The 11,849-nt window shown below is 50.3% G+C and overlaps 1 protein-coding gene across 1 annotated transcript; it reads left to right on the plus strand.

Annotated features, from left to right (window-relative positions):
* Positions 1 to 701: 701 nt before the first annotated feature.
* Positions 702 to 10,553, plus strand: rnpepl1 (arginyl aminopeptidase like 1). The gene is made up of 12 exons (XM_033977377.2): positions 702 to 1,054; positions 1,125 to 1,406; positions 3,119 to 3,259; positions 3,413 to 3,564; positions 3,666 to 3,782; positions 4,564 to 4,799; positions 5,112 to 5,225; positions 5,707 to 5,819; positions 7,800 to 7,902; positions 8,005 to 8,235; positions 8,383 to 8,525; positions 9,647 to 10,553. The coding sequence occupies exons 1-12, from the start codon at positions 893 to 895 to the stop codon at positions 10,415 to 10,417; spliced, it is 2,565 nt and encodes an 854-aa protein (XP_033833268.1). The 5' UTR covers positions 702 to 892; the 3' UTR covers positions 10,418 to 10,553.
* Positions 10,554 to 11,849: the final 1,296 nt, after the last annotated feature.

Consider the following 11,849-nt stretch of genomic DNA (forward strand, 5'->3'; position numbering starts at 1 on the left):
TGAGCCACTTTGTGACCTGTTTAAGCTAATGCTAATGTAGCTAATGTAGCTAATGGAGCTAATGGAGCTAGCCTCGATAAAGTTTAACACAACACTCCTTAGTTTAATGTTTACGGCCCAGGCGCGGGTTAAAGTTCATATTTAGTGCCTTTTGTTTGTTTTTAACTTAATGTTTTGCTAACTCAGGAGGCTGTATCTACAGAGTGCACTTTTAAACCTTTAATGTTTAGACATTCTCACAAGTGTCCTTAAAGGAAAACACTTGAAATGGAAATGTCTTTTTATACATTTTAAATAAGATTCAATTTATTTATTCATACAAAAATAATAATAATAGTTTGACAAACATGGTATGCATTGACAGATGAAATACATGTTTACTCCTGCAGTGTAAGTGATCCTCCTGTAGGACATAAACCTGAGGAGGAGGTGTTCTGTTCTCAGCAGGTTTAATGCCACAACCTGTAACATAAACATAAACTTTACCCTGAGCGACCTCCGCACCCCGAGTCTGAACCTGCTCTCATCAACTTTATGAACTTGTTTTTATGACTTCATAAAGACTTTAAAGTGCACTTTTTAGTTCAAACTTCACCTCTGTATAACAGATCCTTTATTTTTAATTTATCAAGTGGTTTAGTCCCCATCTAGTCCTAGATCAGTCCTGGTTTAGTCTTGGTTTAGTCTTGGTTTATTCTTTGGATTGGTCCTAATCTAGACCTGGTTTTGACTCTGTTCAGTCCTGGTTTAGTCCTGGTTCAGTCCTGGTTTAGTCCTGGTTTAGTCCTGGTTCAGTCCTGGTTCAGTCCTGGTTCAGTCCTGGTTCAGTCCTGGTTTAGTCCTGGTTTAGTCCCAGTTCAGAGCCTGGTTTAGACCCTGTTCCTCCTGGATCATGTCCTCTCCTCACTCCCGCTCGCTCTGCTGCTGCCGCTCTCTATCGGCCTCTGGGGGGCGCTGTACTGCCCCCCCCTCAGAGCGCTGCCCCTTGGTGGACGTCGCCTCTGCCTCAAACCACGCCCACTTCCACCTGCGCCACCTGCACCTGGACCTGCAGGTATGTCAGATGCCCTCCCTCCTCCTCCCTGTGTGTCAGATGCCCTCCCATCCTCTCTTTGTCTCTTCAGATAAACTTTGCGGTGAAGGAGATGAGTGGGTGGTTGGTTCTGGACTTGTCTCCGCTCCGGTCAGGGGTTCAGACTCTGGTTCTGGACTGTCACCCCTCAGTCCTGGTCCGGTCTGTGGACTTGAAGGATGCGGAGCGACCCCAGGATCCGCCTCAGTCCCTGGTCTTCACATCGGAGGGATTCTCAGAGTTTGGGTCAGCGCTGAGGGTGGGTCTGCCCGAGCTCCGAGCCGGGAGAGAGGTTCAGGTGACGGTCCGGTACAGCACCACAGACGGGCCGGCGGTGAGTCACACTGTTTTACAAATCAGAAGAATATTCAATCCTGCTTTAGACCTGCTTTAGTCCCGATTTAGTCCTGTTTTAGTCCTGCTTTAGTCCTGCTTTAGTCCCGATTTAGTCCTGTTTTAGTCCTGTTTTAGTCCTGTTTTAGTCCTGCTTTAGTCCTGTTTTAGTCCTATTTTAGTCCTGTTTTAGTCCTATTTTAGTCCTGTTTTAGTCCTGCTTTAGTCCTGTTTTAGTCCTGTTTTAGTCCTGCTTTAGTCCTGCTTTAGTCCCGATTTAGTCCTGTTTTAGTCCTGTTTTAGTCCTGCTTTAGTCCTGTTTTAGTCCTGTTTTAGTCCTGCTTTAGTCCTGCTTTAGACCTGCTTTAGTCCTGTTTTAGACCCGCTTTAGTCCCAATTTAGTCCTGCTTTAGTCCTGTTTTAGTCCTGCTTTAGTCCTGTTTTAGTCCTGTTTTAGACCTGCTTTAGTCCTGCTTTAGTCCTGCTTTAGTCCTGCTTTAGTCCTGCTTTAGTCCTGCTTTAGTCCTGCTTTAGTCCTGCTTTAGTCCTGCTTTAGTCCTGCTTTAGTCCTGTTTTAGTCCTGCTTTAGTCCTGCTTTAGTCCCGATTTAGTCCTGTTTTAGTCCTGTTTTAGTCCTGTTTTAGTCCTGCTTTAGTCCTGTTTTAGTCCTGTTTTAGTCCTATTTTAGTCCTGTTTTAGTCCTGCTTTAGTCCTGTTTTAGTCCTGTTTTAGTCCTGCTTTAGTCCTGCTTTAGTCCCGATTTAGTCCTGTTTTAGTCCTGTTTTAGTCCTGTTTTAGTCCTGCTTTAGACCTGCTTTAGTCCTGTTTTAGTCCTGCTTTAGTCCCGATTTAGTCCTGCTTTAGTCCTGTTTTAGTCCTGTTTTAGTCCTGTTTTAGTCCCGCTTTAGACCTGCTTTAGTCCCGATTTAGTCCTGCTTTAGTCCTGTTTTAGACCCGTTTTAGTCCCGCTTTAGACCTGCTTTAGACCTGCTTTAGTCCTGCTTTAGTCCTGCTTTAGACCTGCTTTAGTCCTGCTTTAGTCCTGCTTTAGACCTGCTTTAGTCCTGCTTTAGTCCTGCTTTAGTCCTGCTTTAGACCTGCTTTAGTCCTGCTTTAGACCTGCTTTAGTCCTGTTTTAGTCCTGCTTTAGACCTGCTTTAGACCTGCTTTAGACCTGGTTTAGTCCTGTTTTAGACCTGCTTTAGACCTGGTTTAGTCCTGTTTTAGACCTGCTTTAGTCCTGTTTTAGTCCTGCTTTAGACCTGCTTTAGACCTGCTTTAGTCCTGTTTTAGACCCACTTTAGTCCCGCTTTAGTCCCAATTTAGTCCTGTTTTAGTCCTGTTTTAGTCCTGCTTTAGTCCTGTTTTAGTCCTGTTTTAGTCCTGCTTTAGTCCTGCTTTAGACCTGCTTTAGACCTGCTTTAGTCCTGTTTTAGACCCGCTTTAGTCCCAATTTAGTCCTGCTTTAGTCCTGTTTTAGTCCTGCTTTAGTCCTGTTTTAGTCCTGTTTTAGACCTGCTTTAGTCCTGCTTTAGTCCTGCTTTAGTCCTGCTTTAGTCCTGCTTTAGTCCTGCTTTAGTCCTGCTTTAGTCCTGCTTTAGTCCTGCTTTAGTCCTGCTTTAGTCCTGCTTTAGTCCTGCTTTAGTCCTGCTTTAGTCCTGCTTTAGTCCTGGCTCAGACCTTGGTCCTTTTATAATCCCGGTCTGGTTCCAGGTCTGGTGGCTGGACCCGGAGCTCACCTGTGGACAGACGCGCCCCCTTGTGTTCACTCAGGGGCACTGCGTGTGTAACCGCTCCTTCTTTCCCTGCTTCGACACGCCGACCGTCAAGAGCCCCTACAGCGCCACCATCAGGGTACGATGAGACTATGATGTAGAGTACTATATGACTCTAAATAACTCTATGGGGGACTCCCGGTTCAGTCCCGGTTCAGTCCCGGTTCAGTCCCGGTTCAGTCCCGGTTCAGTCCCGGTTCAGTCCCGGTTCAGTGTTTGTTCCGTGCTGTAGGTTCCAGATGGATTCACCGTCCTCATGAGCGCGTCACGGAGCGCGTTCTGCCGAGACGAGCGAGTGTTCCAGTTCTGGATGGACGAGCCGGTTCCCTCGTACCTCGTGGCTCTAGTGTGTGGAGAACTACAGCACCACGACCTCGGGCCCAGGTGAGAGCCAGGGAGGGCATCTGACGTGATCTGAGACACAGGGAGGGCATCTGACTCTGTGATGGGCGTGTCTAACCCTCTCCTCCTCTCTGATCGGTCAGGAGCAGAGTGTGGGCGGAGCCGTGCCTGCTGTCGTGTGCGGTGCAGAAGCTAGGGGGCAGTGTGGAGCGGTGGCTGAGTGTGGCGGAGCGTCTGTTTGGGCCGTACCTGTGGGGCAGGTGAGACCAAAACTCACTCATTATTATATTTAAGATTTTACTACAGGAGTTTCACATTTTTAAGTTTCAGATTTTACTTCCTGGTTAGAAATCATGACATCACATAACAACTCTCTCCCCTCTGTGTCGCTCTCTGTTTCTCTCTCTGCACTCCCTCTCTCCTCTCTCCCTGTGTCTCACTCTCCTCTCTCTCCTGTCTCTCCCCTCTCTCTCTCTCTCTCTCTCTCTCTCTCTCCCTCCCTCTTCTCTTTCCCCTCTCCCTCTCTCCTCTCTCCCTGTGTCTCACTCCTCTCTCTCCCCTCTCCCCCCCCCTCTCCCTGTGTCTCTCTCCTCTCTCTCTCTCTCCCCCCTCTCTCTCTCCCCCCTCTCCTCTGTCTCTCTCTCCCCCCTCTCCTCTCTCACTCTCCTCTCTCCCCCCTCTCCTCTCTCACTCTCTCCCCTCTCTCTCTCTCTGTCTCCCCTCTCTCTCTCTGTCTCCCCTCTCTCTCCCCCTCTCCTCTCTCCCTGTGTCTCACTCTCCTCTCTTGCCTGTCTCTCCCCTCTCTCTCTCCCCCTCTCCCTCTCTCCCTGTCTCTCACTCTCCTCTCTCGCCTGTCTCTCCCCTCTCTCTCCTGTCTCTCCCCTATCTCTCCCCCTCTCCTCTCTCCCTCTCTCCCTGTGTCTCTCTCTCCTGTCTCTCCCCTCTCCTCTCTCCCTGTATCTCACTCTCCTCTCTCCCCTCTCCCTCTCTCTCCCCCCTCTCTCCCCCCCCCCCTCTCTCCCTCTCTCCTCCCTTTCACAGATGCGACTTAGTCTTCCTCCCTCCCTCCTTCCCGATCGTCGCCATGGAGAATCCCTGTCTGACCTTCATCATCTCGTCCATACTGGAGAGCTCCGAGTTCCTCCTCATCGACGTGGTCCACGAGATCGCTCACGGATGGTTCGGGAACGCCGTCACCAACGCCACGTGGGAGGAGATGTGGCTGAGCGAGGGGCTGGCCACCTACGCCCAGAGACGCATCACCACAGAGGCCTACGGTACTGCGAATCTAACCCCCAACCTCCACATGAGCACAGAGAGAGAGAGGAATCTAACCCCCAACCTCCACATGAGCACAGAGAGAGAGGAATCTAACCCCCAACCTCCACATGAGCACAGAGAGAGAGGAATCTAACCCCCAACCTCCACATGAGCACAGAGAGAGAGGAATCTAACCCCCAACCTCCACATGAGCACAGAGAGAGCAGGGAGAGCGTTTGTGTGTCTGGACATAAGTGTTGTGTTGTGTTCAGGCGAGGCGTTTGTGTGTCTGGAGATAACAGTGTTGTGTTGTGTTGTGTTGTGTTCAGGCGAGGCGTTCACGTGTCTGGAGACGGTCGTTCGTTTGGACGCTCTGCACAGACAGCTGCGGTTGCTCGGAGACAACAGTCCTGTCAGTAAACTGCACGTCAAACTGGAGCCAGGTGAGTCACATGTGAAGAGGAACACGCTAAAAACACACGAATGTAAGCGCCTGGTTTGATGATGTCATAGTTTCAGAAGGAGGGCGGGGCCTGTAGAGCGCTCAGGTATTACACAAAATATATACACTTTATAATATCTGCACTAAACTGGACACTTTATAACACCGGTCACTTTAATAAGTCATGTTTACACTGTTGTTCTGATGCTGCTGTTGTTTATATTTTCTACCTTTAAGTATTTTATTTGATTTTTAATCATATCTTTATAACTTTGTGCATGTCTTATTTGTATTTGTATTTATTCAGTGTGTTTTATATTTTATGTTGCACTTTATCACTGAAGTAAGTTCCTAGTTTGTGAACTGTGTTTACAAAGGATGGCAATAAAAGGATTCTGATTCTGATTCTGATATCAGAGATTCTACAGATGCTGTGTTGTGATTGGCTGCTCTTTAACCTTTGACCTCTGCTGTGTTTGCAGGAGTGAACCCGAGCTCTCTCATGAACCTGTTCACGTACGAGAAGGGTTTCTGTTTTGTGTCCTACCTGTGTGAGCTGAGTGGAGACAGAGAGCGATTTGACGCCTTTCTCAGGGTATGACCCCTGCCCTGACCCCTGACCCCTGACCTGACCGGTCCAGTCCAGCCCGGTCTGGTCCAACCATGCTTCAGTTGTAGGGAGTATTATACAATGCTTCAGTTCCATCCATCCATTTTCTTCCTCTTATCCGGGGCCGGGGGCAGCTCTAAACAGGGACTCCCAGACTTCCCTCAGCCCAGACACTTCCTCCAGCTCCTCCGGTGGGACCCCAAGGTGTTCCCAGGCGTGTCCTGGGTCTTCCCTGGGGCCTCCTCCCGGTGGGACATGAACACCTCCCCAGGGAGGCGTCTAGGAGGCATGAACAGATGCAGGAGCCTCAGCTGCTCCTCTCCACGTGGAGGAGCAGCGGCTCTACTCTGAGCGCCTTGCACATGACTGAGCTCCCCACCTTGTCTCTAAGGGAGCGCCCAGCCACTCTGCGGAGGAAACACATCTCAGCCGCTTGTATCCACGACCTTGTCCTTTCGGTCATTCCCCAGAGCTCATGAGGTGAGGGTAGAACACAGACTGAGGTAAATCCAGAGCTTTGTCTTTGGACTCAGCTCCTTCTTCACCACAACAGACGACACAGAGACAACATCACTGCAGACACTGATCCAACTGTCAATCTCACGCTCCATCCTCCCCTCAGTCGAGACAAGACCCTGAGATACTTGAACTGCTCCACTTGAGACCCCCTCCGGCCCCTGGCTGCGCCTAGAAATTCTGTCCATAAATATAATGAACAGACCCGGTGACAAAGTGCAGCCCTGAGTCCAACCTGCACCAGGAGCAGGTCTGACTCACTGCAGAGACACAGCTCCTGCTCCTCATACAGGGACTGGACAGCCCTGAGCAAAGAGCCCCAGACCCCATACTCCCAGAGCACCCCCCAAAGGACACCACGAGGGACACGGTCGAATGTCTTCTCCAGATCCACAAAACACATGGACTGTGTCAAACTCCCATGAGCCTCAAGGACCCGATGGAGAGTATAGAGCTGGTCCAGTGTTCAACGACCAGGACCAAAACCACACTGCTCCTCCTGGATCCAAGTCAGTCGGATTCCCCCCCTCCTTGGAGTAGACCTTACCAGGACGTCTGAGGAGTGTGATTCCCCTGTCGTTGGAACACACCCTCTGGTCCCCCTTCTTATACAGAGGGACCGCCCCGGTCTACCAGTCCAGAGGTACTGTCCCCGACCCCCACATGATGGTACAGACACATGTCAGCCAAGACCCACAACATCCAGAGACTTGAGGTACTCAGGACGGATCTCATCCACCCCCGGAGTCTTGCCACTGAGGAGCTTTAACCACCTCAGCGACTTCAGCCAGGGTGATGGACGAGTCCGGGTCCTCAGTCTCTGCTTCCTCCTGTGAAGACATGATGGTGGGAGTGAGGAGATCCTCAAAGTCCTTCCACCGCCCGACAACATCCCCAGTCGAGGTCAGCAGCTCTCCACCCGCTCTGTAAACAATGTTGGTGAAGCACTGCTTCCTCCTCCTGAGGCGTCGGACGGTTTGCTATAATCTCTTTAAGGTCGTCCAATAATCCTCCTCCATGGCCCTGAGTTTTTGCCTGTGACTGCCCGAGCCGCAGCACGTTTGGCCCGCCTGTACCAACAAGGCTCGATCGCACTCCTTCAGTCTGACCCCATCCCTCTCTTCTTTGAGAGGGCTGGACTCTCCATGATTCAGTTGTAGGGAGTATTATATCATGATGATAAAACATTAAAACACTTCAGAACATATTTTTGACAGTTAAATGTGTTTTCTTAAACTTTTATTTGTCAGAGATAATAACACTCATTCTCCTCTCTCTCTCCTCCTCTCCTCCTCCTTTCCTCCCCTCCTCCTCTCCTCCTCTCTCCTCTCCTCCTCTCTCCTCTCCTCCTCCCCTCTCCTCCTCTCTCCTCTCCTCTCCTCTCCTCCTCCCCTCCTCCTCCTCTCTCCTCCTCTCTCCTCTCCTCCTCCTCCTCTCCTCCTCTCTCAGGAGTACATTTGTGAGTTTAAGTTTAAGAGTGTGGTGGCTCAGGACCTGATCCACTGTTTCCTCCAGCACTTCCCTGAGCTGCAGAGCGCCCCCAACAGGACAGGTCAGAATTACAGTCTATTATTATTATTATTATTATTCCTCCTCATCACCCTGCTGCTCCTCCCCTCCTCCTCATAACCTCTCTGCTCCCTGTGCTCCTCAGGTCTGGAGTTTGATCGCTGGCTGACGGCGTGTGGTGCTCCTCTGTTTGAGCCTGACCTGTCTGTAGGGGGCGCTCTCACTCAGCCTGTGTACGAGCTGCTGCGGCTGTGGAGTGACCCAGCGCGACCCCCTGACCCCGAGAGCCTGGTGAACTTTGACCTCTCCTCCTGGAGCACCTTTCAGATCGTTCTGTTCCTTGACCGCCTGCTCGACCTCGCCCCCCTGACGCACGGTACTGACCCAGATGCCCTCCCTGTGTGTGTCAGATGCCCTCCCTGTGTGTGTCAGATGCCCTCCCTGTGTGTGTCAGATGCCCTCCCTCTGTGTCAGATGCCCTCCCCTGTCTAACCTGTTCCTTGTGTGTGATTGGCTGCCTCAGAGCTGATGTCCCGCCTCTCGGCCTGTTACTCCGCCCTCTTCGCCGCGCTGAACGCCGAGGTGCAGATCCGATGGCTGCAGCTGGTGGTGAGGAGCCTGTTCTACCCCGAGCTGCCCCGAGTGCGAGACTTCCTCCACAAACACGTGAGTCCAGACCAGGAGCCCAGACCCAGGGCCAGGCCTGGACACGGGCCCCAAGTCTGATCCTCCGGGTCTAAAAAAACCCTGATACTGTGAGGTCGTGTCCTTGGGCAATACACTCACCCTCATACTTGGCACAGGAAGGGCATCAGGTATAATAATGTCTAAAGAGAGGAGCTGTGTTTCTTTATATAGTTTAGAAATACTTTTTAGTCCTGGTTTGATCCTGGTTTAGTCCTGGTTTAGTCCTGGTTTAGTCCTGGTTTGGTCCTGGTTTAGTCCTGGTTTAGTCCTGGTTTAGTCCTGGTTCAGTCCTGGTTCAGTCCTGGTTCAGTCCTGGTTCAGTCCTGCTTTAGTCCTGGTTTAGTCCTGGTTTAGTCCTGGTTCAGTCCTGGTTCAGTCCTGGTTTAGTCCTGGTTCAGTCCTGGTTCAGTCCTGGTTCAGTCCTGGTTTAGACCTGGTTTAGTCCTGGTTTAGTCCTGGTTCGGTCCTGGTTCAGTCCTGGTTCAGTCCTGCTTTAGTCCTGGTTTAGACCTGGTTTAGTCCTGCTTTAGACCTGGTTTAGTCCTGCTTTAGACCTGGTTTAGTCCTGGTTTAGTCCTGGTTCAGTCCTGGTCTATTCCTGGTTCAGTCCTGGTCTATTCCTGGTTCAGTCCTGGTCTATTCCTGGTTCAGTCCTGGTTTAGTCCGGGTTCAGTCCAGGTTCAGTCCAGGTTCAGTCCAGGTTCAGTCCAGGTTCAGTCCTGGTTTAGTCCTGGTTTAGTCCTGGTTTAGTCCTGGTTTAGTCCTGGTTTAGTCCTGGTTTGGTCCTGCTTTAATACTGCTTTAATACTGGTTTAATACTGGTTTAATCCTGCTTTAGACCTGGTTTAGACCTGCTTTAGTCCTGCTTTAGACCTGGTTTAGACCTGGTTTAGTCCTGCTTTAGACCAGGTTCGAGACTTTGCCCTTCCATTGTGTCATTGGGCAATACACTTTATACAGATTCCAGATTCATTCTTGTACTTGGCAGAGGAAGGGCATCAGACGTAAACTCTCAGAAGAGGATCTGTATGTCTTTGCTGTTTCAGTTGTTGTGTTTCTTCTGTGTGTGTGACTCCGTTTCCCATGATGCCTCTGTGCAGACGTCCAGGATGTACACGGTGCCGCTGTACGAAGACATGGCGTCCGGAGCCATGAGGAGCAACGCCGGCGAATACTTCAGCCAATCACAGCGCAGACTCCACCCTAACCTGAGGCGCAGTCTACAGGCACTGCTGCTGCCCAGTCAGAGCGCAGCGGGCGGGCAGGAGGCCAATCAGAGCGCAGCGGACGGAGGGGAGGCCAATCAGAGCGCGGCTGAGGGCGGGGAGAACGAGCAGGAGGCCAATCACAACAGCCCGCTCACTGTCAGTCAAAACTGTGGGGACTGGGGGCAGGAGACGAATCAAAATGGAGGAACTATGGTGATTCAAAATGGAGGACAGGCCAATCAGAACGTCTGGAGCGCTGTGACGGCCAATCAGAGTGCGGCAGGGGGAGGGGCCCTTGTGCAGACTGTCAATCAAAGCTCAGAGACACAAAATGGAGGAAAGCTGAAACTGAACGGAGCAGCGACCAATCAGGACACAGAGGCTCAAAATGGAACAGCCAATCACAGGGCAGCGTGTTACTCCTCATCCAATCACGTGTCACCAGAGACCAGGCCCAATCAGAACGCTGCATTTTCCACGCAAAGAGACACAGAACTGTCCAATCAGATCGCAGCGCACCCATCATCTTCTCAGGAAACCAGTCAGAATGCACCACAGGCACAGACGGCCAATCACAGCACTGCGCCGTCCCAGATGCCCCGCCCCTCGTCACCATTTGTGCCCTGGAGTCAGAAACAGAGTGTCACCCTCACCGAACTTTAGTCCTCGTTTAGACCTGGTTTAGTCCTGGTTTAGTCCTGGTTTAGTCCTGGTTTAGTCCTGGTTTAGTCCTGGTTTAGTCCTGGTTTAGTCCTGGTTTAGTCCCGGTTTAGACCCGGTTCAGTCCCGGTGTAGTTCTGGTTTAGACCTGGTTTAGTCCTGGTGTAGTTCTGGTGTAGTTCTGGTTTAGACCTGGTTTAGACCTGGTTTAGACCTGGTTTAGACCTGGTTTAGACCTGGTTTAGACCTGGTTTAGTCCTGGTTTAGACCTGGTTTAGTCCTGGTTTAGACCTGGTTTAGTCCTGGTTTAGACCTGGTTTAGACCTGGTTTAGACCTGGTTTAGACCTGGTTTAGTCCTGGTTTAGACCTGGTTTAGTCCTGGTTTAGACCTGGTTTAGACCTGGTTTAGACCTGGTTTAGTCCTGGTTTAGACCTGGTTTAGACCTGGTTTAGACCTGGTTTAGACCTGGTTTAGACCTGGTTTAGACCTGGTTTAGTCCTGGTTTAGACCTGGTTTAGACCTGGTTTAGTCCTGGTTTAGACCTGGTTTAGTCCTGGTTTAGACCTGGTTTAGTCCTGGTTTAGACCTGGTTTAGTCCTGGTTCAGTCCCGGTGTATTTCTGGTTTAGTCCTGGTTTAGACCTGGTTTAGTCCTGGTTTAGTCCCGGTGTAGTTCTGGTTTAGTCCCGGTTTAGTCCCGGTTTAGTCCCGGTTTAGTCCCGGTTTAGTCCCGGTTTAGTCCCGGTTTAGTCCCGGTTTAGACCTGGTTTAGTCCTGGTTTAGTCCTGGTTTAGTTCTGGTTCAGTCCCGGTGTAGTTCTGGTTTAGTCCCGGTTTAGTCCCGGTTTAGTCCCGGTTTAGTCCCGGTTTAGTCCCGGTTTATTCCCGGTTTAGTCCCTTGTCGTAGACTTGAATATTTAATGAGAGAAATGCTAAGATTTTGATAATTTTCTAAAAGAATATATAATTGTTTTGATAAAAGAGTTAACTCTTATATTTTTACAATATATACATTTTAAAATTTGAAAGTCTCAGGAATAAAGTCTCTTCCCTCTCACCAGGAGGTTGTGGGTTAGAGTCCTGATCTCTGGAGTGTGCATGTTCTCCCTGTGTGACTGGCAGAGTGGTTTTCCTGAGGTTGTGGGTTAGATTTCTATGGTGAATGTTGATCATGGGCTTGTTTTTGAACCGATCGACCCGACAAACCAAAGCAGGTTTAAAGTTTATTTTTTGTTCCATATTTGAAGCGTCTTCTCTGATCCGTGTGTTCTGTTCTCTGTTCTCCTCTGATCCGTGTGTTCTGTTCTCTGTTCTCGTCTGATCCGTGTGTTCTGTTCTCTGTTCTCCTCTGATCCGTGTGTTCTGTTCTCCTCTGTTCTCCTCTGTGCTCGTCTGTCTCTGGTTGTGGTTCTGGTTGTGTGTTGTTTTGTTTTGT

The sequence above is a fragment of the Periophthalmus magnuspinnatus genome, chromosome 13, assembly GCF_009829125.3.
Source record: "Periophthalmus magnuspinnatus isolate fPerMag1 chromosome 13, fPerMag1.2.pri, whole genome shotgun sequence".
NCBI classification, from domain to species: domain Eukaryota; kingdom Metazoa; phylum Chordata; class Actinopteri; order Gobiiformes; family Gobiidae; genus Periophthalmus; species Periophthalmus magnuspinnatus.

Bases quoted from the DNA above. Each gene is read 5' to 3' on its own strand.
- rnpepl1 (XM_033977377.2), top strand. From the start codon at position 893: ATGTCCTCTCCTCACTCCCGCTCGCTCTGCTGCTGCCGCTCTCTATCG. The intron at 4,800-5,111 runs GTACTGCGAATC...TGTTGTGTTCAG, and splicing joins CATCACCACAGAGGCCTACG to GCGAGGCGTTCACGTGTCTG. The intron at 5,226-5,706 runs GTGAGTCACATG...CTGTGTTTGCAG, and splicing joins GCACGTCAAACTGGAGCCAG to GAGTGAACCCGAGCTCTCTC.